We start from the raw sequence: 26,710 nt of genomic DNA, 5'->3' as shown, positions 1-26,710 counted from the left end.
AGTGTGGCTGAATTATTTTGAAATGAAACCAGGGTTAACAAATCTCTCTGGTTGGGTGTTCGGCAAGTACATACATACCCTATGGTATGGGCTCAGTGACATACTGTGAATGACAGAATTTAACTTCTGATAAACCTAGGAGGGATGCGAAAAGATTAGAATTCAGTTTCCTCTTTCATTTTGGCTTTCATTGATCCTTGGTAGAGCAACTGTAGTTTTTCATAGATTTTATATATGTGTTTTTTTAAAAGACGATCCAAAATGCAGCCAGTTTGATTCATATATTTTACACTGGAACTTGAAAAACAGATGAAAAAAATATTACAATAAAGCCCTCACCCTATGTGCTATTGTGTATTGTATTGTGTTATTTTGCCGGTGGCTCCTCTTTTAAAACATTTTTTCTGGCAATGCCTGTGCAAGAGGAAGGAACTCCTTTATTATAATATTTTCCCTTAGCAAGACATAGAAGACCCACATACCTTTACAATGTATTTCACCGTGTTGTCTTGTCAGTTAATTGCTCACTAATTGCACCATTCAATAAAATGCGGTGAAAGCTTTAAGCTAACAAACTGCGGAGGAAGACATGAGGCCTGTGGTGTTCCTGGTTGTCTTTGCATTTTATGTGGTCTGCTTCAAATGTGTGTGTTTAACTAATTTTGAGGAGTCTGATTTAGGTACGTGTACCTAAGTGGAAGTGGAAGACCACCTGTTACTATCTAATGGTTTAACCAGGTGCTTTATATGTACTTTTAGAAGAACTCAGTGGTATTATTTCCAGAATGCAGAGTGAAATGCTTTGCCCAGTTTTACCCTTCAAGTTTGTAACAGAAACAACTCTGGAAGGTTTCTTTTGATAGGGAGAAAGGTTGTTTTCATTTTTTAAGTGAGAGCAGAATACGTCTAGGAAGTATCTGAGTTACTATGTTTTAATTTTAGAGGGTATGTTTAATAATAGGAATATCGCATGATATACAGTTTTACATACTATAGGTACATTATACTCAGTGAATAAGTTGTTTCGTGTTTGAGTTCAGTTATTATTCTTGTAATAACAGTTGATATGTTTTGAAAGCTATCCAGTTTTGCTAATGAGGCTGCAATGAGATTTAAGCTTTTGTATCACAGTCCTCTGAAGTTTTTTTGTTTTGTTCTTCTGTTAGGTAACACCTTTTTTACTTTCTTGGAAGACAGTATTGCTGTGTTGCTGATAGAGCTTGATGGAAGTCATGAATTGTAACTTGAAAGCTTCTTAGAGAGATCTCATTGAGACCTTAGTAATGTTGTGTTGTCATCTCAAACCTTAATTCATTCCCTACAGATGACATTTTGTTGCATTCACTCTGCTTAATTACCAAAGATGTTGAGAGGTCATCTGTCATCTCAGTCTTCATTAGTGGTAGCTCCTAGGTCGGGTTGTGATCGGTGCCATATACCCTCTGTAAAAAAGCCGTGTAATTGATTTTGTGGAAAAAAACATCTTCAATTTTTTTGGCAATTGAAAGGTCAAGCAAGTCCCAAAGGATTCTGAAAGAAATAATTTGCTGTAATGCCACTGTGTGGCCTCTGTTAAGAGGGAAAAAATTGTGGAAAGCAAGATTCTACTTCAGTGTCTTTGAAAGGAGGAGAAAGTTGGTCTAGTGGTTTCCAAAGATATATTCTTCCTTATTTATTTTAGAATAAGGGGTTTCAGATATTTCTTTACCATTTCAGTAAAAGATCAGAGTTCTCAGAAGCCATCGTTGATACATCATTTATTCAGCAAAACAGATTGTAAGAAATAGGCAGCGTCAGTCCTCAGATTTCTTCTACCCCCACTAACCATGGGTATTCTGCATTTTAGAGGCATTTTGTTTCCCCTCTGATCATTGTCTTTGTTACTTTTTTGATACCTTACGAGTGACATAATGATTGGGGATGTAGAAACAGATTTTGTGCTGAAAAGCTGCCTAATAAATTCCTCTAGGGATTTTGTGGACCAGAGTACATATAAATGTGATAACCTTCCTATTTGTACTCATAACATTTGAAATGTTGTCTGCTGTGTTCATGTGGGATGGTAGGCTTTGTCAGGTAAAAAAAGAAAAACACTTCATATATTGATGGACCTATAAGCCTGAGGAGACAGAAGTGAAAGCGTTGAGTGAGAGTGTGTGTAAAACCAGATACGTCTGAAAGTTGACTAAGTTCTTTTAGTTTCGTAGTGTAAACTTCCCCATTTTAGTAGACCTTGAACTCTGTTTTCTCTCCATATATGCCTTGTCTCCCAGATACGACTACAGAGTAGTTTCTATCACAAAATGTGACAGATTCAAATGTATTTTGCTCTCTTGTTATTCCTGCAGAAAGGATCTTTGAAGATCATGAAAATTTAGTTGAAAATCTTCTGAACTGGACAAGAGATAGTCAAAACAAACTAATGTTTGTGGAACGTATAGAGAAGTACGCACTTTTCAAGAATCCGCAGGTAAGCCTGAGATTCACATTAAATGCGTGTGTGCGTGCACACATGCATGCCTGCTTCCACTTTCTTTCTTTTTTTGGTAGCGTTCATCTCCATACTTTTATTTTGATACTTGTGTATGTATTAAAATGCCAGGCAGCTTTACATTTCAGCACCATGTACATCCATATTGTGGTTGGCACAAAATCAAGTCCCTAGCAGAAAACCATGAGCTGAAGCAATCTGTTTGCTAATGTGTTTGTGGGTAATTTTAATGGAGGTGAAGGCAAGCAGTCTTATGGCGTTTACACCAATACTTACTGCTGTTCAAAGATGTAAATGTGCAAGAAAGGTGTTGACAGATATTTCTAGTAGTAATGCCTCTCCACTGTTGCTGGCAAGAAGGGGAAAAGAAAATCAAAGAGAATAGCTACACCATGGTCAAATGGCAAGTGAAGAGAAGAGAGCATGTGTCCCTCCCTGTGGACGCTGGAACCTGCCTCTCTTCACCTGTGTTTCTGTTCCCTGCTTAGGAAACCAAAGGCCCCTCTTCTCTCTCAAATAGCCTCAAAGGCCTCTCTTCTCTTAAATGATGGCTACAGATTTGGTATCCAGCAGCAGTTCAGTACTGTAAGGGAGTGGAGGAAAATAAATGCAAAAGCAGAAGGTGTCTCTGAAGAATTTCAATTGAAAAGAATTGGAAAGAATATCCCTCGATCTCTCTTTTAACTCTTACCTAATGTATTCTCTTTTGGCATCATAGATTACTTTTATGTCTGTATGGCATCTCTGTGGCAATGTCTTGGATGTAAACTGAGTGTCAGTTTTGCACACTCATCCTTTGGGACACCATCAGTGTACTTGATTTTTTTTTTTGTGTGTGTGTGAGCAAGAATTGAAAACCAGCCCCTATTCAAATGCTTTGTGATGAAGCAGAAAAACTCTCAATTATTTTTAAAAGCATGTAGTTGATACTTTTACTATCAGTACATATGGTAGGCACTGTCAACAAGAATGAGGTACCAGCATAAAACCAGTATTTCTCCTTAGTTTAAAATATCGAACTGGCTAAAGTTTGTGAATATTGTTTTTTTTCCAGTATAAGAGATAGAGGTTAGGAAGCGGAAGATTTTCATTGTCCCAGTCCTTTCCAAGCTGAAGAAGAGTACAAAACTTCTTATTATACAGTACCTATGCATAATTAGGTTCCTTTTAAGAAGAGAAGGAGTATTTAGTAATTCTTTATGAAAAATAAATATTTTTATTTAGCAAACTTGTCAAGGCAAGGTGGAAAGAAGTACATTGCTTCCGTGTCACTTCTTTGAGCACATAAATAATGGCAGTATGTAACAAGTTCAAAGATTCTGGGTTTTTAAATGTTTTTATTGTGGGATTTTCAAGTTCATGGTATTTTTATTTCTGGATGCATCGTACCAGGCAGCTGTTTATTTTGTGGAAAGCCAGGACAGTGTATTTATGAGGCTGTTAAGATAAGGGTATGGACCGATTGATGTTTCTGGAAAAGGTGGTTATAACTTAGTTCCATTTGGTATTTAGCAGTGTGACAGATAGTTTCAGTTGGACTACAAAGTTTTGTTCAATTAATGTATTGTTCTTTGATAATTGCTGATTTTTTCTTACTGCTACAGAGAGGTGAATGAGAAATGTTATTTGCCTTGATTTCAGAATGCCTATAGAAATATTAAGCTTTCTCTTGTTACAGAACTATCTTCTGGGGAAGAAAGAAACCTCTGAGATGGCAGACAGAAATAAAGAGGTGCTGCTGGAGGTAAGACTGACAAAACAAAAAGGTTATAGTGGTCATTGCAGAGTCGGAAGCTGAACTCTAAAAGATTGTAATGATTGAAATTGATGAACGGAGCTGAATGTAATTCTGGAACAACTGTGAATGGAATGTGTTGTATTTGAGATAAACGTCTATTTTTATGTTTCAGATATGATCAGTTAATAAAAATATGTCTTTATTTTCTTTAATAACTAAAATACCATACACAGTGATAATCAAAATGAGGTTACCTGTAACTGTGGCTAAAACCAGGTGAAATTTGCAGAACTGCCACTTCTTTTTTTCACCTGTGGCGGTAGGGATTTTTTTACTAGTACTCACCGAATGGGTGTTCTCTACAAAATTGTATAGCATTCGTTGAGTGACTGGTCTACGTTAATACTTTAAATTTTGTTAGTAAGCAAAGTAGTTAAAAATTGTTTCAGTTACATTTTAAAATAAGCAACCAAATATTAAATTTTAAAAATGAGTGGCAGAAAAGAAAGTCAATTAATATTGAACTCATTATGTAGTTTACAGAACTAAGGACAACAAAAAAAATGTGTGGAGCAAATAAAGCAAACAGTAAACATAGCCTCCATAAGCTGAAAACTGAATGGTCTTGTGACATTTTTGTAGACATGTAACTATGCTGAAGTGTCATGGCTTCCACTTGATTTACAGAATAATGATTATTGTTTCAATACTTACACAAAAGTGAATGTTTGGGGTATTTAATTTTGGATTATACTGAATACAATTTAACTTATAAATAGCATACACGTGCTCTTAGTATATTATTAATATGGGTTTTAATAAGCGGTGATGTGAATACTGTGGATCAAAAAGACGCTTGAAGCCATGACACGCAGAGGGTTGTAATTCTATCTAATTCTCTCTGTCTTCTAGGATTACTCATAAATCTCTCTCCTACATATTAATCTGGACTGTATTTAAACCATTTGTTTTCCTCAGTTAGCTCTTTATAAATAGAACCTTAACAGAACTTGTAGTGTTGGCAAGAAAGTGGCAAGAAAGTACTCATGGAATGACTTATAGATGTGTCTGGTGTATATGTAAGGGGGTTTTGTGTATACTTAGATTTATGAGGCTATATCTATAAGGTGAGCTCATGACTATAAAGCCAGTAAAGCCATTGGGGGATCTATTACTGATAAGCAGTGGTTAGAAAATCTTTACGGTAGCTGCTAATATTCTTGTTGTCATTCTTACACTGAGAAAATGCTAAGATCCCCTATTATGTTTGAATAACTTATAGCTTCTAGAATTAATCTCTAATTCGTATTACTGCATGAAAAAAAGAGCTGTCCCTGTTATGTGTGCATTCCTTAGATAAAGAATTGCAGAATTTCAGTCATTAAGAACAAACTGCCGCACGCTGGATGTTTTGTCTCTTTCTCTCTTCTCAAACCACTGTGTTTATTGGCAGGAATGTTTCTGTGGAAGTTCTGTAACTGTGCCAGAGATTGAGGGAGTTTTGTGGCTGAAAGAGGATGGTAAGAAGTCTTGGAAGAAACGTTACTTTCTTCTTCGAGCTTCTGGAATCTACTATGTCCCTAAAGGGAAGGCAAAGGTATGCTATTTTAAAACAATTTCCCTGAATTGTTTATTGCTGGTAAATCATGCACGCAAGAGTCAGCCTTAAGTTTTGACTTAGCTGTGCCTTGCCTAGTGCCACATCCCTTAATTAAAAGTGCAACTTTATTATGGAAATATTGTGTAGGTTACTGTGGTAGTACTTGATGTAAGGGTGTAACCTCAAATTTAAAAATACAAGATGAAGGGTCTGCTTTTTGAGTGAGCTCAGAGTTAGGTGTTCAGAAGCACTTAAGGAAAAATGATTGGTGGAGTTAAGAGGCTGTCTTTTCTTGAGCAGAATTCAGATGAAGGATCAAATTGCACTGCAAATGCCAATCATAAAATATCAGACCAGCTCCACAACCAGTTTGCATAATTTTATTGTTTTCAGTTAGTTCATATAAATGGGATTCTTTTTGGACCAATTTGTGCTACGTTTTTTGAAACTGGTAAATATAATACCATTTCTTCAGTGTCACTTACTGCTGTTCTGTGTGTATCAATAATGAAAAGTAAATAGAAAGCTGCTACAAATGCATTATAGCTTCAAGGCTATAATGAGTTCAAGTTGTCCATGAATCCGTCAGTCTTGACAGCCTCAGCTGATCCCCAGTACAGGAAGTCCACTTCCCACACAGCTGGCAATGAAGAGGAAATCTCTGTCAGCACATCAGCTCCCTTTAGAAATGGGTATATCTCAGATGTTCTTTCCACAGCGCTTTGCTTTGTTAAAACAATCTATATGCAAGATAGCCTGTTCAAATTCAGTGCCCTGCGGTCACTGCCAAACATCATTAGAATTGTACTCACAGTCACACTGGAATTTGGACACCTTGATTATTACGAAGATGAAATGTAACCAGCAGCTGTTAAAAAGTTCCTGGTCAATCAATACTATTTACTCTCTATTGATTACCAACTCTGAATAAATATTAGTAGTCCGGTGTAAAATGTTGTCAAAAGGCAAAATGCAGACAAAACACAAAAAAACGGACTGAATTTGGGAAAAAGATATCCTGGTTTAAAATTAACGTCTGATGTAAGATGTTATGCGTGGCTGTATCTCCTTCTTGTATTGGTAGTTTTCGAATCAGATTGAAACTAATATTAGACCTTAACTAGACCTTATATTCATATTGGATCTTAACACTAGATTGATTTTGTCAGTGTGTATGGTTTTCTTATAAAGATGTTTTGTAAATCATTATTTTTGTATTTAATAGGTCTCGCGGGATCTCGTGTGCTTTCTACAGCTAGATCATGTCAATGTTTACTATGGACAGGACTATCGGAACAAATACAAAGCACCCACAGACTATTGTTTAGTGCTAAAGGTAACTTGTTAATTGTTCTTAAAATTCCGATACTGAAAAGAGCAATTAAAGATCTTGAAACATTTCCACACTAATCTTAGTCCCTTATAATAACTACACTTTCTAATGGTGAGCAAGAGCTGATCAACACCATGTTAATCTTGGGAGAGATTATAATTTAGAATATGCTTCTTATAGTAATATAACAATTGGAAAACTGTGCCTGGCAGTTTTCAGGGTGGATCTCTAAACTGTTTTCATTCTGCACATGAGAAATCTAAAGTGCCATAAGTTACAGTGACAATGAGAAAGCTATGTTTAGCTATATTTTCTGTGGAGTTGTTGTAATGAGCCTCCTTGACAGAAAGACAGTAAACAAATGAGAAAATGCCATGCGGGGACTAGTGCAGAGGGAAGAAATGGCTATGAATCACTTTCTTCCCCATCAGGCTGACAGATTTCCTCCTCCTGCCAGAAGATCCATGTGGATTATGTGGTGGAGGAGGAAAAAATATCATAGAAGCAGCAGAAGAATGGCTTCACTGGATTCATCTAGCAGTCTAGGTTTCTCTGACAGTGGCTTTCTTTATAAGCTGCTTAGGGGAAAATTAGAAGTAGAGGACAGTCTTGCAGAAATACTTGCACAGAATACTTTTTCAGCCTTTAGAAATTTAGGAAGCCAGGGAGTGAATCTTGGCTGTTTAATAGCCATAGGTGCAGTCTTGCTCTTTGAGTATGTCCTGCCTCTTTTGGGATTCCAAGAAACTTTTCGCATGCTTCAGCAATTGGGTACACCTTCTACACTCTTTTACTTATTCTGAGTTGCTTTCCATTTCATTTTCCCCTCGTTCTTGTATAGGAAGTGAAGAGTTAGTGAACAATGGTTGCATGTTCTCCATGCTCCTCATGACTTTGTAAACGTTTTTGTGTTGCCCTGAATTGTCTTGCTTCCAGACTGATGGTTCCCAGTCTCTTTAATTGTTCATCATACTCTGAAACATAACATCGAACTCTTTTTGTCCCTTTGGCAACTCTGTACCTTACAACAATTAAGGCTCAGTGAGAAAGGCCCTTGAAAGACTAACTTCAGGGAGTTGCCATCTTCTCAGAGTGTAGGTCCAGAGTTGTGCAGAAATTGGTATGAGACTCAAGTTTATCCATACGGCCCAACCTGAGGGAAACAGGGTGCTATAGAGGGAGAAACTTGTGAGTATAAAGGACAGGTAGAAAGAACAAGTAGAAGAAAATGTTATGACAGTGGTGATGACCTGATCTTAAACTGTGAGATTAATAACTTAAGCACTTCAAGTTATTTTAAATTGCATCAACTCATCTCCCAGTCTCTCTTGACTCCCATACAGTGTCCAAAATTATGTCAGTTCCTGCAGCATAGCTAGCTACAAAGCTATTTTTAAGCAGGTTTTCACCGTATGTTCATAGCAAGTGAAGTGTCTTCATGGATTGGAAAGTAGTGCAAGTAACAAGAAATGGTTATAGTTGCACTTACAGTTCTCCTTTGACCTCTTAGCTTCCCTGATTTGTGGTTCATCTGGTGTTGCATATGTCCGTACATTAGAATGTCGTATGTGCCTGGAGTGTGTGGCTACCTGTCCGCTGCATGAAAAAAGGATTTAACCTTCCAATAGACAGGACAATGTACATTTGGACCCACTGAGAGGTAGACGCTGAATATCAAATATAAGTCATGATATTAAGGGAGAAAGCTGAAACTGGAAATATTTTCCATGTTCTTATAGGTCATTGGTGTAGTTAATTGAATGCAATAAAAAGCAAAAATGTCAGTGTTTGTAGGTATTTATGAATTCCTTGAAGAAAATTGATTTCTTCTGCTTACGTGTCATTTTCTATCCGCATCATTTGGACAGGTTAATAGTGATTTATTTTTTCAGACTTGCTGACCACACAGACTAAGTCTTATCTAAATAGAATTTTTTTAAAAGTATTGCCATTCTGAGCATAATTGAATACATGAAAATGTTAAAGCCAAATTTTAATGTGTCTAAATTTTTCCTTATTGGCTTATTTAAGTAAATTAATGGGGTAGAGTTAGTTGCGTAACCTAGACAAAGTTTTCAGTGTGGAACTGATGAATCACCAAATTACCATATTAAGTAGGATTGAGTTCTGCCTTCCTCCATTCTTAAAATGTTACATCAGTGTTTTATATTAGTACCAACATATAGAAGCCATACAGTTTTTTTTTAATAGAAACTCATTTTTGTGACACAAAGATTCACTAAGCTGGGAAATATCTCCAAAACATGAACGTGTTTTTGGAGAGGTGAGTGGCAGAAATTCAAAGGCCGATTCTCACCGAGTGAAGCCCAGAATGGATTTGTCTTTACATGTTTGCTTCCTTTGTTTCTATTGAGCCCTTACTGTGCAAGACAGCTGCTGTGCTATTGTTAAATATAACATTTGTAGTATATAATATTAGCTCCTTGGTCGTAAATGTTAAGATTCCCGAGAGGTTCTTTTATTTCCATATAGCCAAATTTTTTAACAAGTCCAGGAAAAAGATGGCTTGTTAGTGAAGTAATTTTTTATGCTTCTATAGACTCTTCTTTTTTGAACAACATGTATATGAAAGAGGCTGGTAGTGAAAAATGAAAACAATTATCTAACATCATAATGAAGTTAATTATATATATTCTGTTTATGGAGATAAACATGTTCTTGTTCATTTTGAAATAATTATGTTTGGAAGACAACAGGAGAAAATATTCTGAAAAGAGATTAAATGTTCTTTGATATATGTTTCAGACAGTCTTCAGTGAAACTTAAATACCTGTGATCATCTAGCAAAAGTCTGTGTCACTGAACTGTAAGCTAACACAGGAAATGATAAGAACTTGAGTGTTCAGAGTTGCCCCAACAGCTGTGAGACATATAACTTGTACAGCCTGGACAGGAAACAACTGAATAATCCATCCAGAATGATTTTCAGTGTCTGATTTTTGAAAAATACACTTTTCTTTCTTGACTGTTGAAATGATAAATACAGCACCTTTTCTTTTTTATACGTGCATGTGGGAGCAACAGGTATTTTAGATGATAGCCCTGTATCAGTAGGGTGGGGACCTTGAAGGCTCTACAAGCTGCAAATGGAATTGTGCTTAACAGTGTCATTTGTGGAGTGTCTGCCTCAAGCCATACAAAAGCAGAGAAGAACAGTGTGCGTGGTGTCCTCCAGTCTGTTTTGGTGTAGAGTAAGGTGAAATATTAGTTTCTTCCCTTAGGTGGTGAGTTAGTCAATACAGCAGTGAAAGGAGACAACTCTTTACACTTCAGCAGTCACTTGCTTGTGTTTAGGAAAGGTTTTTATGAGCTGAGACTGTTCTGACTACTTGATTTGAGAGTATAAAGGTTTCTAAAGAGCCTCACAGGTACAGAAGACTCTGTTAGTATGTAGAAATACTAAAATACTGAAAGATTCACCCTTTCTCAGTGTTTCAAACCTGCAGTTGATGCACACTGGACACATTGCCAATCTGTATGTGAAGAAATCCTCGCTGCCACCTCCTGAAATACTCTCAAACATTTTTAAGTGGGCTCAAAATACAGACTACTTGTGAAGAGCTTCCAGCATTAAGTTTATCTGTATAGACTGCAACAGATAAATGGCTTTTCTCGCATTCCTAGCTATTAAAATATTGATGAGAATTAACAATTTTTCTGCAGCATCCTCAGATCCAGAAGAAATCCCAGTATATCAAGTATCTTTGCTGTGATGATGTAAGAACTCTACACCAATGGATCAATGGCATCCGGATCGCTAAGGTAACCTCCTCTGGACAGTCCTACACTGTTGTCATGAGTTGTTGTCATCTGTTTGAAACTATTTACAGTTACCTAGCAAAATACATGCTAAATCTAACTTCCCTCTGTTTAACTATTGTGATTGTGAACTGTACAATCTTCTTGCATATTTCATTCCCTAGCAAAATTGTTAGGCTTTATTGTTGTGATAATTCAGTAATTGTGCCCTTTCTTCTTGTTTCTGCTGCATCTCTTTGTCACGTGATGAAATTCTAACTGACGTCGTGGCTAGATTTTAGCCAGCTCTCTTACAGATTTTAAAAAGAAGGTTTATGAGAAAAGAAGAGAATTGAGAAAACAGAATTGTTTTCTAAGATCCCCGCGTTGGTTAAATTTATTCATTGGCCCATTTCTTGCTTGACACCCTCTCTTCTAGCATAAGTAAACTGTTTTTCTTTCTTCCAGCAGTTCACTAATAAAAAGGGAAAAGGTTGGGGTAAGGGAGCTGCCACTTTTGTTAAATAAAACAAAATGAAATTTGAACTGGATTAATGTTGCCGGAGCTCCTTAAAAAAGAGCCTGTTGTGTCTCTCTGGGGTGGGGGGAAAAATGGTGGAACAGAGAAGCCAGAGGTGGAGCTCAACAGTGTGAAAAGGATGCACACCCTATACAGTTGTTAAATTTGTTTGTCATTTTGCTTAGTATGGGAAGCAACTATACATGAACTACCAGGAAGCACTGAAGAGAACAGAATCAGCATATGACTGGACTTCCTTGTCTAGCTCCAGTATCAAGTCAGGCTCCAGCTCATCTAGTTTGCCAGGTAATAATGTGGTCTGTCTCATAATAGAAAGACTTGATTTAGCTTTTTTATCATCTGCTATCTGGACACCTCAGGAAAGACTATTGCAGAAAATGGTCTGTTTCTCCAAAGTCTTTTATGCTATGTTTAGTCTAAAACATAGACTTTATGTTTAATATATATATAAAAACATATAAAAAACTAATTTTTTATATTACTTGCAGTGTTGTATGTATTTGGAACATATAGTACTTTCTTGTTCACCTCCAAAAAAGAATGTTTTTCTGATACTGAGAAGAGGTAACTTCCTTTCAAATTCCTGATGCCTTTATCTTCACCTGTCTGAAAAGACAGAAAACAACTATGTTTTAATGATACATAGAGACTTGTGCATCTAGCTCGTAAACTGATTTTGTTGACTGAAATATTTGAAATTGGAAAATGAGAAATAGTCTCTGCCCGAAGGCAAGATCCAAACAATGCCTTAGTGACAAACTTTGAAAATACTGTTTCTGTTCCTGTTGCAAACTGTGTGTGCCTGCAGTAACATGCTCCTCTTTACCTCTCAGCAGGACACGGACTGGTTTTTTGTGGCACATAAAATTTAAAAAATTGATGAATGGTTTATATAGCCTCATTTCACTGTTCAGAGCTGACTGACACTCTGCCAGGTTATTCTGAACCCTCAGGGGCAAGCTTCATTATTGAAAACAGGTTATTGTGTGAAAGTGTTTTGCTCATCACAGAAACAGGTCAGGAAGTAATGCTACTGAATTGGAAAGGTTCAGGGAGTAGCCTGTGAGAATAAGCTAAGCAAATTCAGCCTTACTGGGAAGGCACCATATTTTTAAAACTGTGTGGAACAGCTTGCTGCGTGTAGCAGTAAATTCTCAATTACTGATAATTTCTCCATACAAGCTGGGTGTTTTTCTGATAAAATTTGTCTTGTCCACAGCCCACCAGCCATGCACGTTCTGCCAGAGCTGCAGTTCAGCCTGTGCCTAGATGCTCTTTTTCCCCAGGACAGCTTGGGACTACACAGAAGGCAGGTGCCAGGCTGGCTAAATCTGTCTGGCAGTGGCTGCTGCTGTCTTTTTAAGATACCCCATGGACCCAGAGCATCATCTGCGTTTGTTGGTTGCAGGATGTGTATCACTCCTCTTCCCTTGAGAAAAGGAGAGGGGGAGGAATGGAGAGAAGCCTCGGCTAGCGTAGTTTGCCTGTCCTCAGCCTGTGCCGAGCATCTGTGTCTAAGGTTGTGCTGGGAAGGAGTGCAGGAGCTGTTGGGTGTTTCAGAACTGTTACAACTGCAGTGTGGCTTTACTCTGCAGCGTATCTGACATGCTGTCATCTTCGTGGAGCTTCAGATTTGGTTAATACCAGGGATCTGGTGCACTGTTCTGTTTTCCAGACAGCAACGGCCTGGATGTGAGCTAGAGCTTATGCAGTAGTGGGAACAATGTCCTTTGGTGGAATAACATGTTTAACAAGTGTGACCAATAAATGTCACACAGGGTTGCATTATAAGGACACTGACTTTAGTTTTACATTCAGAAACATGTGCTAACTGTTTCTTAACTTTCTTCCAAACAGAATCCCAATCAAATCATTCTAATCAGTCTGACAGTGGAGTTTCTGACACCCAGCCAGCTGGACATGTCCGTTCCCAAAGTATTGTCAGCTCCATGTTTTCTGAGGCCTGGAAACGAGGCACTCAACTGGAGGAATCCAGCAAGGTAACAAGAAGACTTTAGTTTGAGAACCAACACCCAACAAAAATGTACAAGACAGAGTGATACCTCTTCTACCTCTGTCTTGAGTGGGATTTCTTCTCGGGATGTCTTCTCTTTTTTACTCTATGTTATTGACATACACTGCCATATAACTGTTTTTTCAGGAATCACTTTTTCAGGGAATTCAGACCTGGAACCTTCTGTTCTTGCTTTTATTTGTGTGCACAGAAGCCCTCTGTTCTTTGAAGGCATGATACAGCCCTTCCCATAGAATCCTATTAACTAATGTTGAATAAAGACAAAATAAAAAGATCAGCTGTTAACAAGTTGAATGAAATTCTTTCACTGAGATCTTTCTCCAGTTAACTAGCCACATCTTTCCATTGGAAGGATGTGAATAACTGAGACCTGAAGGCAGGTGTATCTGTTTAGGAAGTACTCCAGCGGTTTTTACTCGAATGTTTTCTATTATATTTGGTGGAAATGGAAACAGTAAACGTAGATATGGTCAAAGCAAAAGTACTAAAATTGACAGCAATTGTGGATTGGGGCAGATCTGATATCTCTTGTTGAGAGTTACAGAAGATTTTATGCCATTGAAGCCTGTGGCTCAGGTCTGTAGTGGTTTGGTTGGTTTTCTGTCCTTTCTGTGGTAGTTGGCTGGTGGAGTTCCTGAGGAGTACTTCCAAACACAGCAGAATTGCTGCTTAAGCTATCTTCACTCCTGCCAATTTTGAGTCTTTCCAAGACCCCAGGTTCAGGCTAGAGAAACAAGCTTTTTAAAACTAAAAATACAGGTCAATACACCTGGCATTGGTTCATCAGATAAATGACTGAAAATAAGACACAATGTCACATTTTCAAATCAGAAAGCACACATGGCACAATGTGAAAGCTGACGTGGCTGCATTCTTTGGGATTCCTAAGTTTTCTTCAGTGCCTGCTGGCTTGGAAATTGTCTGATTCTAATAATAATGTAGTACTCAGCCCAGGAATGTAGCTTGCTAAATTGTGATCCAAATTTTTCTACTGCATGAGTGCAACACCTGGTGCATGTTCATCAGCAGATGGTTCGTGTATGTGTACAGGGTGCATCATTTCTGCAGGAGCGGGGTAGATGCAAAAGATAAGGCACTTGCGTCTGTCTAGCATGTATCTGACAGAGGTGAGAGAGTACTTGCTATGAGAACTGTAATTGTCTCCTATTATTTTCTCCTAAAGTTTTGGTTTTAATGTGAAAATCTTGCTGCTACAAGCTCTGTGAACTTTTAGAGAAAAGTTTGAGGTTTACCACTCAGGTCACTGCTGTTCTTATCAAGTCCATAGTGCTGCTGGCAATTGCTCATTTAAATAAACCCCACAAATTTTTATGTTATCTGATTAAAGCCATTTTAAAAATAAAATACTCAGACTGCTCCCTGTTGAGGGCCATCCATGTTTCAAGATTTCATCAATTTGGATTCCTTTCTATGCACAAGTCCAAGAAAAGGTATATTTCTCTTCCTCGTGCATAACACAGGTGAATGTATTGCCTGAAAACTTCCTAAGAATCCAAATGACCCATGTAAAATTATAATTTGAAGCCATGTTAAAAAACTCTGAGTAAATTGGTGACAAGTTTACCGTCAGTGAAACTGTAGTACATGCTTTTTTATCCTATATAGGTCTGGCTCAAGGAACTTAAATAACTAATAAATCAGACTGTCAGTGGAAAATGTTAAACTGTGTGGCAAGAAAGGAAACAACAGTGTTGAAAAAAATTGTAAGTTCAGTTAAAAGGTAGTTGCGGTGATGTTGAGACATGCTGCTTTAGGCAGATTAGTCTCCAGACAGTTATTCTAGAGGTGGTTATTCCACAGTGCTGTGGTGACAAAGCTGGCGTAAGAAGTTCATATGGGCAAGGTTGCTGCAAGTGGCAGAATTAATGGAGACTTGTCCAGCCTGTCCCTTCCCCTTCTGCAACTGCTTTCTCCCCCTGGTCGCCCTTGTCTCATGCCCTTCAGCAAGCCGGGCAGCACAGAGCATGCTTTGGCTCAGCAGAGAGAGCACATTGAGGCCGGCTGGCCAGCAAGCCAGGATGTTCCACTGGTTGGCCAGCGGCTAACTGCTCAACAGGTTACAAATGGGTCAGTTCTGCCTGCTTTTCCCTCATTTACCAGCTGCCAGTAACTTCACAACAATTTCTTGAAGTTGAAATTATATTGAGATTTCTAGCAGTTTGTCATATTTGACTGAAATTTGCTAACCAACAAAAAAGCCACCAGCATAGGAAAAGAGATAGCAAACAGTTCAATTGCAAAAGCTTGTTTTCTTAGGAAAAACAGCTAAAAAAAATAGTAAGGTTACTGTTTTAAAAAACAGATACTGTTCCTTTTATAGCATTTCTAAGAGTTCCAGATAGTCATTAAGATGCATGTTACAAATATGAATTTGAGAGTATGCAATAAGTAATTTTTCAAGACACACATAAGGAAATCATGTAGTTCTAAAGATGAACAAACTTCTTCTATAAACAAAGTTTCACTGAGTATCTTTCTGGTTGTGGAAATTTAATTTGATGCTGTGGAGATGGGAGGAGCTCCCCCTCCGGAGATGCACAGTGTTCTTCTCCCTATCCTGCGTGTTTGATTTACTCACTGCAAAAACGACTGTCTTCCATGCCTATGAGGAAAATTCCTCTCAGTTTCAAATATATCTAAGATTAAAACCCTCACCTTTTCCAAAATGCAGGTGATCTGTCCACTTCATATTTTGAAAGATTGCTGTTTTCCTAAAGAACACTTTATTCATCTGTTCACGTTCTTCACAGTTGGGCAGTGAAGATCTCATTACGTCTCATTTTGCGTGTTAGATTTTGAACACGTTATTTCAAATGGGATGCTACAACAGGCATCAAAACGTGTGCTCACTGTGTGTGCTTTAAGTGACAAATTCAAGATTCTCCAAGATCTTGCTGTTCAGGGGTAGCTATTCTGTTATGCCTCGGTCTCCCTCTCTCTCTGTTTTATGCCACTTTATTTTTCCTGTTGCCTTTTGCTGTCTCAGGTGTCAAAAGTGAAGCTCAGCACAGCTAAGGTCACCACACCTGTGGTGCCTCATACAGGGCACAATTAAGGTCAGGTGGTGCTACTTGAAAATTCATTAACCTGGGTGATTGGGAGAATGGTAATTTACAGACTAATACTTGCAAGAGATCAAGATTTCTCTCCTGTTTTATTATCTCAACACCTTGATTTAGCTACAGAACTTCGTTACACTCTTGCCTTCCAGACCTAATGTGACAGGTAGAGTCACCCCTTGTGTGTTGTAAATCACTTTGTTGTTTCTGACTCTAATCCTTTTGGTGTTTTTCTGCTCATATAGAAACTCAGTGCCCCTGTGTTTAGAACAAAGCAATGTGCAAATGTGCTCATGCTGTGCAAATGAGCATAACTGGGCTAACTTGTGGCAAAGTATCTACTAATGAAGGATATAGGTACTCAGTGTGGTCAGTTGCCGTGTTGGTATTGCATTTCTAAGGCATGTTTCTGTGCTGTGCACTGAAATTCACAACTTAGGCTGTAGACAAACCACTTTGTATTAGGAGGATGTTTATAAATTTGGGTAATGTGATTGTGTTTAATTTTTAACAGGAATGTAGGCTTACAATTTTAGAGAAACAAATTAACTTGAGCAAAACCCACCAAGTAGACTAAAACATTGCCTGCTGCTTTCTCGTTGCTCCTCCCCTTAGCCAGCTTTTCCCCATCTTTCCTTTCTTTTTTCTGCATAACGTGATGATTGCATGCATAGCTTTTCTTTCCCAAGCTAAGTTTCTTTTGCAGATCTCTAAACATTTCCTTGTGGGGAAATTTTCATAGGAAACCTCAGTTCTCCCTATTTTTCCTCATTTTTTTCCTTGCCAGTCTTGAATAGCAGAGCATGTGGAGTGAAAGGATCTCAGTAATATTCCTGCATAGAGCTTCCTCTTCACGTGTTTTAGAGCAGTTCGGGATTTCTGCATTTTGTACCACTGAACAGTGTGAGGCCTGAGCTAACTGACGTAAAGGCATGACCGATGCTGTGGGAGGCCATGTATGGTTTAACTCTGCTCTTACTGAGCTGAGGAGATGTCCACTGAGTCTCTCGTGCTGCCTGATGTCCTCTGTCATGGCCTGTGGCGTGCTCTCTTTGGGTCATTATACTTGCCCAGAGGAGGACCAGCGATTCTCGCGGGGCAGAGCTGCCCGCCCCACAGGGGTGACCGGCTGGTGTATTTTCTCACCGACATTGAGCCTCGCTGGGACCAGACCTGGCTCCTCTGGGTCTCACCAGCTGCCCCCCTGCCTGCGTTGTCTCTTGCTGCATTGTTTTGCTAATACTTCCTGCATGCTGTAACCTGCCACTTAATTTTTAATGACACGCACATTTAGACCTTGACTTTATAATCTCTTTGTCTCTCTCCCTCCCTCCCTCTCTCCCTCTCTTATCTTTCTCTTTTTCTCCCTTTCCACTTTCACTAAAAATCCCTTCCCAATAGGCCCGAATGGAGCCCGCAGGTCGCCCCTTCATGTCTGTCGCACCTCCTGTGTCCCCACAGACAAAAGTGGCGACCCCCTACACAGCATCGCAGCCGTCCCCCCCGCTGCCCCCTCCACCTCCGCCGCCCCCGCCGCCCCCGCCCCCCCCTCCGCCGCCCCCGCCCCCTCTCCCCAGCCAGGCTGCCCCGTCAGCGGGCTCACCTGCCACCATGTTTGTCAAGTACAGCACCATCACCAGGCTGCAGAACGCTGCCCAGCACGGCGGGCCTTTTTCCAAAGCTCCTGTGGCACAGCAGCCCCCCCCGCCCCCCCCGCCCTCGGCCAAGCCTCAGATAATGGTGCCCCCCAACGGGGTCATGCCGCCTCCCCCCCCTCCACCTCCTCCTCCTACACCCGGCTCGGCCATGGCACAACTGAAGCCGGCACCTTGCGCCCCTTCTGTGCCACAGTTCACACCGCCACCGCCGCCACCCAAAATCCATCAGGTTCAACCAAATATAAGCCAGGCCACTGCCACCTCCTCGTTGCCACCACCTCCTCCTCCTGTGCCTGCACCACCACCACCCCAGGCACCCCCAAAGCCTGTCATGGCAGCTCTCCCCCCACAGCCTAGTGGGAAGGCAGCGTCACCAGGGGTCACACATGTCACCCCTCCTGTGCCAGCTCCCTTGCCCCTTGCAATAAAGAAACAACCAAGTGTCACCTCTCCCCAGGTGCCTCCACTGCCCCCAGCCCCTCCCGGCCCCACTCCCCCCCCAACGTTCCCAAAGCAGCAGAGTTTCTCTGTGAAGCCTCCTCCATCCCCTCAGTCCCCAGTGCCGTCAGTGGTGAAACAGATAGTTAGCCAGTTCCCACCTCCTCCCACCCCCCCTGCCACTGAGCCGCAGCCTCTGAAACCCCTTCCACTGACCGTGGCTCCACAGTCACCTCCAGCAGTGAAGGCAAAGCCCAAATGGCAGCCTGCTTCTGCTCCCTCACCAGATTTCCCCCCTCCTCCACCAGAGAGCAGCTTAGTGTTTCCTCCTCCACCTCCTTCCCCAGCTTCCTCTGCAGGTTCTCCCCCCCCTGACAAATCAGGGTCTCCAGTCAAAAAGGCCAGCAAGACATCAAGCCCTGGAGGGAAGAAACCACCTCCAACACCTCAGCGAAACTCCAGTATCAAGTCCACCAGCTCCACTGAGTACCATGAGTCCAAGAGACCTTCAGTGGACCGCCTTGTCAGCAAATTTGCACACCCACCAGAGCCGTCAGGGTCTCCTTCCAAGGAGTCATCACCTCCTGCAGCCCCTCCAAAGCCAGGAAAGCTCAACCTTTCTGGGGTGAGCCTGCCCATTGTCCTTCCGCAAGGAGGGGTCCCGGCCAAGGCTCCTGCTCTAGGTGTGTCTGGGAAGGAACCTGTGGTCGAATTCCCTTCACCACCATCCGATTCAGACTTTCCACCACCACCACCTGAAATAGATCTTCCTCTCCCGCCAGTTGAGATCCCATCCGTGTTTTCAGGCAGCACCTCCCCAAAAGTTGCTGTTGTCAATCCCCAGCCTCAGGCATGGTCAAAACCATCTGTGAAAAAAGCCCCACCACCCACACGTCCCAAGCGGAATGACAGCACTCGATTGACGCAGGCAGAGGTCGCAGAGCCACAAGGGTCAGCTGGCCCTCAAGTGCCCACTTCACCCAAGTCCAGCCTTAGCGTTCAGCCGGGATTCCTGGCAGACCTCAACCGGACGCTGCAGCGGAAATCCATCACCCGGCATGGCTCCCTCTCCTCCGCACGGATGTCCAGAACAGAGCCCACAACCACCATGGATGACATGGCCCTGCCTCCGCCTCCACCAGAGCTGCTGGCTGACCAGCAGAAGACGAGCAGCTTCGGGGGCAGTCATATATCTGGCTATGCAACATTACGGAGGGGGCCTCCCCCTGCCCCTCCCAAAAGGGATCAGAACACCAAGCTGTCGCGGGACTGGTAGTCAGTCCCCTGGGGCCGCTGCTCTCCGTGACTTGTGGGCTGCTCCGTGATCAGCCAACCTGTGGTCTTGCGCACTTGGAGAGAATGCGGGGACACGGATGATAGCCCCATCAAAAGAGGTGATCTCAAACTGTAGCTGAGGCTAAATGTAAAGACGTTCCCCTTTCATGGCTAGGCCAAAAAAGCTGGGGGCTTGGGGTGTTGATATTTTATTGGGAAAGGTGGGTAGAGAGGCATTGACTTATCCTTTCAATTTCTTTTGCCCTTCATATGGATTGGACCAAAACCCCCTTTTTCTTACTTTTTCTGCATTTAGGGGAGGGGGGGAGATAAATTTTTGTAGTGTCTGTCCATGTGAGACATGTTTGTGCATGTATTATAAGTATAGGTATATAATATATTGTGATATATTTCGTCGCAATTAGAGAAGATAACCAGAATGTTTTTGTAGAACCGTATTTATTGTTTCAGTCACTATATTATCTGGAATCGGACTCCGTAACTAGTCAAATCTTACCACGAAGATGTACCACTTTAAAGAAAGGAAGAAAAAAAAAAAAAAACACAAAAAACAACCCACAAGCCTCTTGGCAGTTTGTGGTGGGTATATGGTGCAGAGCTGAGGTGTTCTGCTAGTAACTGTACATTCTCCATTGATTGAAAAGTACAGATGCAACATACCAAAACATTCTGGTCATAATACTACTGAAAATGAGTATGTTCTGAGGAAGAAAATAGATTTTATATATAGTGGGCTGGAGTGAAATATATTTATACTATAAAGAGCCTCCCCCTCCCTTCCAAATAGTTTAAAAATATACACCGCTACAAATTATTTCAAAGTTATTTGTCCATGCAGTAAGTAGGATAAATATATATTATTCCAATCCATTATGCATTCTAACTTTATAGTAGGCTCAATCATTTGTTTTTGTGGCTCAAGATGAATATATTTGTGTTAACCCCTTCTGAAAGCTGCCAGGACTCCTGCAATCGATGCCAACCTACAAGGCTGACCCGCGCCGATACGTCACTTGTACGTGTAATTCTTTCCCTGAATGAACAGGTAGGTTTCTGTATACACAACGTACAGTCTCACCTTGTCTGTGCCTGACAAGGTGTATTATCTTTAGAAAAACAAGCGTCTGGAAACATTTAAAGAAAGTATTGTTTGCAATTCATCAGAAACTATCAGGAAAACTTTCCCTTCTAGAAAGAGAAGGGAGTGGTAATTCCAGGCCAAGCACAGTGGGAATTCTCTTTTATTTGACCCACCAGAGACTGCGACCAATGCATGAAGCTGTTAATTACAAAGTTGCATTTCTAGCAGTCAAGGGAGAAGACTGGAAGAAAACCCAACCTCGAGAGGCAGTAACATTTGCTAGTAATTTAATTTAAGGGCCCATACGAGTGGAAAGTAGACTGTCATACTTGCTTTGGTTTTTTTGTTTGTTTGTTTGACACCAATTCACAGTCAATCACCAGATCAAGTACTAGAGTCCCTTTTCTTGTACGTCAGTAGCTTGATTGTACAGTCTTACCCACGTATTCGGACGTTGTGATAAGGTAGTGTAGTTGGTGTAAGTGGTCTTATGCATCATGCATGTTCATTACCGGGTAGTGGTACACAGCCTTTGTAAAGTAACTAAAACGCTTGGACTGTACCTACCCCATCTTCGGTTGTTACAACTTCCTCATCACCATGGGGATACTGTCATGGCTTAGATGGCAAATGGTTTTACTGTTTGTTTACCTTTCCTCCAAAAGCAAATTTTAAACGCTTTCCTTCCCCCAAAGAATGACACAAAGGAAGTGGCTTGCCCTGACAGTATCCTCAAGCATGTAAAAAAGATGTAGACTAATCTCTCATTAGAGCAATTCAGGCTGATAGATTTAAGAACTATTGTGACAGTGTCCCCCATTCCTTTTCTTTTTTTTATAAAGTGTTTTTAAAAAAATCCAAATAATAAAATAAATGTCTTTGTGAATAATTTATGAATAGGAAAAAAGCTTTCTAATTAGAGGGGAAAAATGACACATCTATAACTATATAGTTTTAAATAAGTGCATCATGAAAAGAGAAAAATTAATGGTGCTGTCTCTGCTGACCTGTTTCATATGATTTTTTTAAAATCTGTTTCAGCACCTCTGGAAATTGTTTTAATATTTCAGACTAGTTTTTTTGAGCAATAAGAGTATATACCATTGTGTGCATTTTTAAAGCACTGCTATGGAAAGGCACTTTTTTGTATCTTTCAAATTGTTCACAAAGTTTTGTTTCTACTATTTTTGTGCTTATGAAGTGTCCTTAAAAGCATTTGCATTGTTGATTTTAAGCATGCTCAGTGTAGCTGGCGTATAACTTCACAGGAAGCTTGTTAAGCTATACTGCAGTTCATGGGTGCTGTAGTTTTCAACACTGGTCCTCCTGCTGCTGTGTACTGTATATGCCGCCCCTGGGGCCCGTACCCACCAGTGGGGCAAAAGGGGCACAGGCACAGTCGTAACTCCCCAGCTCTCACTGGTGATGGGTGGGTAAGCGGACACCTTCTCCTACTTCCTGGCAAGATGCATCTGGGCTGATGCAATGCGTGCTCCCAGATGAGAGCGGTCAGGGAATTCTGCTCGCCCCATCTGTTTTTCTGCTCCCCCCCACCCCCCCGACAGCTCCACTGGTGTGTGTCAGTTCCAGCCCTTTTTGTTTTATTCATTCAGTGCGGGTACCTCTGGGCTTTGAACTCAGCAGAGCAATGTTTTGAGTGCAATTTCTTCAGAGGCATTTGAGCTTGATTCTCATTTTCCCGTGACCAAGTTCATTTACCCGGTATCTCTCCCTAGAGAACGAATCCATGCTTGCTACTGCAGGCTGCCACGCAGCTTGCTGTGAGACAGAAGTTTTACTCTTAAGTTTGCAGCAAAAAGAATGAGCGTCAGCAAAGGTGGCACCCTGTATTCCTTCTTGTTACAACTTACGTCCTAAGCCAGTAGTGATACAGAAATACAGTGAGTGGCTGCAACTTGCTTTCTCTCAACTGAGCACTAAAATTTGGCTACAGTGTGGTTCAGACAACCCGGTTGCCTTTTCAGCTTATGAGACCCCTCATTGGAACTTGCTTTTCCAATGTATTTACTGGTTTGGGGACAGTAAGTATTTATGCCTTATTTGCGAGTAAGTTATTTCCCCGAGTGCGCTTGTCTCATAATTGCACCATTATATTTATTTAAATCAGAAAATGAAGGGCCCAGATCTCAGACACAAGGCAAGAAGGTTCCTGCTACAAACATGGGCTGTAATCCTTTTGGTGCTATTAAAATGAGCATGTGAGAGCTGAGCTTTCATACTCTGGACACAAAGCCAGTAGATGCTTTGATCCTAAAATAGTAAGAGAGTGCAGCTGCAGTTTTGTTACATGATGAAGCGTGTGGCCTTTGACACCTGTTAAGGTGGGTGTTGGGGAAAGCCCTGCTGCTGCAGAGGCAGCTGAGCGCGTACAGCTGCATTCCTTAATCTGTTCCAGATTTGGTCATTTCCTGCCTGCCGTGCAGCAGGAGCATCCACCTCTGTGAGCAGCAGCGTCCCTCCCGTTCGGCCAGGTTTCTCTGTGCCCGCGGCACAGGTGTAGAAAGCAGGGAGGTAGTCTTCTCCGATACTTTCATCGTAATGCAGGTCGCTGGGAGTTGCTTTGGAAGCAAAAACTAGGCTTTTATATCAGCACTAATCCTACAGGAGAAATTATTTTAAAAAACAAAAAAGATTCTAAGCAAACCATAGGTAACATGTTTGAGGTGGATATGCTGGAGGTTCTGTTTAGTCTTTCAAACCCTGTGGCTGGGGGAGGAGGTTAGGCACAAGTCTCACATAAAATAATTGTGCTACGTTCTATGGAAGAGGAAAGCTCCTGCTTCCCCCTGTGCAGTGGTTTCCTCCTGTGGCAAACCACCGCTGCTCGCTCTGACTTGGTGCGTGACCTCAAAGCCAAAGAGCTCCTCTCCGAACTGACTCTGCAGTTTCCTGCAGGGCAACAGTGACTGACACATCAGGGAAACACAGTGACGGTACCTGCATCGCTTTGGTTTCAGGTCTGATGGGAGAGGGAGCAGTTTTTTCAAGTGCATTTTAAGATTTACTGTTCTAGACTTGCACATTTAAAGGTTTTCTAATTTCTTCTTTCTGTGCCCTTAGGCAACCAGATAACTCAAATCAATCAGCTCAGAGATAAAGTGTGGCCAGTTTTCCTCTGAGTTAAAATTATTTTTTCTGCAGTTAAAGGAACCAAAAGTGCCATTTCAACAGCAGAAGGGAAAAAAAGAATTTTTTGCTTATTACAGAAAAGTGCATAGAGCTAAGTTGTTTTACTTCAGTGGTACCATTGCAGGTAAATTTGTTTCTTATTCAAAATATGATTATAAGAGGGGTCTTACTACGAGTATTACTTCAAATACAGAGTCACGTTAAAATCAGTTGCACTCCAGGAAAGCAATATAAACTCCTGACAGAAGGTAGTGGGGGGATGCAGCCGGAACATGTGCGTTTGGAGTTTTTTTTTTCCTTTTTTCATTGTTAAGGTGTAGATTATGGACTTGTTCAAATAGTGCTCCTCATTTGGAGGAGAGGGAAATCTTATTTCTTTGGGGGAGATGTTTTCCCAAAGCCCATTCGTGGCTCCTGGTGTTTAGCTTTGCATTCCCTCGCGCCATTGGGGCAGACTCCAAACCAGAGAGGATTTAACACTACAGGGGATAGTTTCTCTTAGACTTCCTTTTTGTAATGTGCTGGTGGGTTTTAAGTTTTTATTTTGGAATTTTAAATTTGCTTAAAGTTGAATAATTTTCCTTTCTGTGTTCTTTTTCTCCTTCAATTCAAAAAACGCCCATGAAGACTGACAAAACCAGCATTATGTTGCAGGGGTCAGCACTCACTAATACTGTGATCCAGTGAGTCACAGGCTTTGTCTAGTTTTGAAAAGTTTAAGACACTAAACTGCAGATGGGGTGACAGCACATGCTTATCCCTCACAATGTAAATTAATTGCCACTAACATGGGAAAAATAGTAATTTTGGTTAATGGCTGTTTCATGCTCTGAGGCACTCAACAGGGCAAGGACTGGGTGAGTTCTCTGTTCATCAGAGGCGTGTATCGTGTATCATGTGTGAGAAGTGCTGGAGAAGCTGGAAGAACAGGAGGAACAGGAACTAGTGTGATATGCACAGTCCCCCAGGGCAGGGATTTAGTATGGGAAATGAGTGAGAAGGAACTTGAGTAACAGATTTTTGGACACCCCACCCACTCCACTCCACTTATTTAAATGCTTAAAGGCAACTTGTCTTTTAGGAGACTTAGGAATCGAACCAGCTGTTCCCTACAATGGAAAATAGTTTCCTCCCACCTTTCCTAAGATGCCAAAGATGCATTCTGAGCTAAAGTCCAGGTACGCGGATGTGCTTGCACCAGCCTCTCCTGAGGCTAAGTTGCCAGGAGCTGAAATGCTGCCGATCTGCACAGCTGTTTGGCAAGAGAAGATGTACCTGGTAAGCGGGTACGCGTCTGCAAAGGGCAGTTCAGCAAACAAACCTGGGCCCAGGGCTCCCTGCTGTGGATTTGGTGCAGCACTATAAAGCTTGTACTTCTAAAAGGAAAATCAAATGCTTTGTCACAAGTTGTAATTGCACATCTTAGGTCTCCTTCTAGTGGGCTGCAGTGGACCAGAAATTAACTAACTGGAACAGCAGTTTGTTTTATGGCTTACACTAATTGTTAGCAGCCACTGGTGATATTCTGTATAATACTGGGGATGCAAATGTAAGAAAAAAAAAAAAGTGTCATTGCAATGATGATTTGTCTGTGCAGCAAACTTGTGCTGAGTGCTGTAAATACATTCATGTTTACTGCTTTAAAAAGAAAATTGCACATTTTATCTTTCAATGGGATTGCCTCCCCTCTTCTTCCCTTTCCAAAAAGAAAAGAATCAAAGCTCTTTTAGACTGATAGCTTCAGGTTGGGGGGAGCTTTGCCATATTATAAATATATATAAATATATGTATAAATATACTTTTTTAAGCATGGGAGAGGACAAAAGAAATACTACATTATAGAGTACCCAATATAGATCATTATACAATGGAATATGCACAATTCAATAAAGATGTAGTTAAATTTAATAATCATCTGTTTTAATCCTCTGTCTTACCATTTTCCTTTTTCATGAGTTCGGAACCCACGCTGCGTTCTCACGGCATCAGTGGTTTGTTTCCCTCTGCAGGGATCAGATATCTGATGGCCTACAGGTTACCATTTATATGCTCACTCTCAATAAAATTGCTTTTTATTGTTCCTTTGCACAGTTCTTTCCTGTGGGTCAGGCTGTACCCGTAACATGGTGCACACCAATTACAGGTGTAAAGAGGACCCACTGTGAAGGCTCACCTTCATCGGCCTCCTCCCTCAGGCGTGCAGGGTCCTGTACAGCTCTGCTCAACGCAAGAAGAGCTGATGGCTGGTAAGTGTTCCTGTGGCCCCTCTCCGGGGTCCACTCTAGGGAATTCAGCTCTGTTCACCTCCTCCTGGGGTGTGCTCGCCGACTGGCCCTGCATCAGTCATCAGCTTTTACAGCAGAGATTTGAGGCGTTACATTAGTGGTGATTACAGAGAAATTAGCAGTTACACAGAAGCAGAGGAAGGAGCTGCTGAAGGCAGCAGGCTGGATGCCAGTGATCACATCTTTGCTCCTGCATACACAAGAGGCCATCCCTGTCCTCCTTGG

General features: G+C 41.1%; 1 protein-coding gene across 4 annotated transcripts in view; it reads left to right on the top strand.

Moving 5' to 3' along the window:
* RAPH1 (Ras association (RalGDS/AF-6) and pleckstrin homology domains 1) overlaps positions 1-26,660 on the top strand; it is a 154,197-nt gene extending 127,537 nt beyond the window's left edge. For 2 of the 4 annotated variants that reach the window (XM_054210034.1, XM_054210033.1), the window contains exons 7-14: positions 2,349-2,470; positions 4,170-4,235; positions 5,683-5,826; positions 7,055-7,165; positions 10,847-10,945; positions 11,627-11,747; positions 13,320-13,462; positions 17,979-26,660. In XM_054210034.1, the coding sequence (XP_054066009.1) occupies positions 2,349-2,470; positions 4,170-4,235; positions 5,683-5,826; positions 7,055-7,165; positions 10,847-10,945; positions 11,627-11,747; positions 13,320-13,462; positions 17,979-19,949 (2,777 nt within the window). In that variant the 3' untranslated portion in view covers positions 19,950-26,660. Of the gene's footprint in view, positions 1-2,348; positions 2,471-4,169; positions 4,236-5,682; positions 5,827-7,054; positions 7,166-10,846; positions 10,946-11,626; positions 11,748-13,319; positions 13,770-16,697; positions 17,950-17,978 lie in introns of those variants that run through there. The other 2 variants (XM_054210035.1, XM_054210036.1) reach the window with 2 other exon arrangements.
* The last annotated feature ends 50 nt before the right edge of the window (positions 26,661-26,710 follow it).

Source organism: Rissa tridactyla, chromosome 7, assembly GCF_028500815.1.
Source record: "Rissa tridactyla isolate bRisTri1 chromosome 7, bRisTri1.patW.cur.20221130, whole genome shotgun sequence".
In the NCBI taxonomy this organism is placed as follows: domain Eukaryota; kingdom Metazoa; phylum Chordata; class Aves; order Charadriiformes; family Laridae; genus Rissa; species Rissa tridactyla.
The sequence above is the reverse complement of the archived record's forward strand: the minus strand, read 5'-3'. Positions and strand labels throughout refer to the sequence as shown.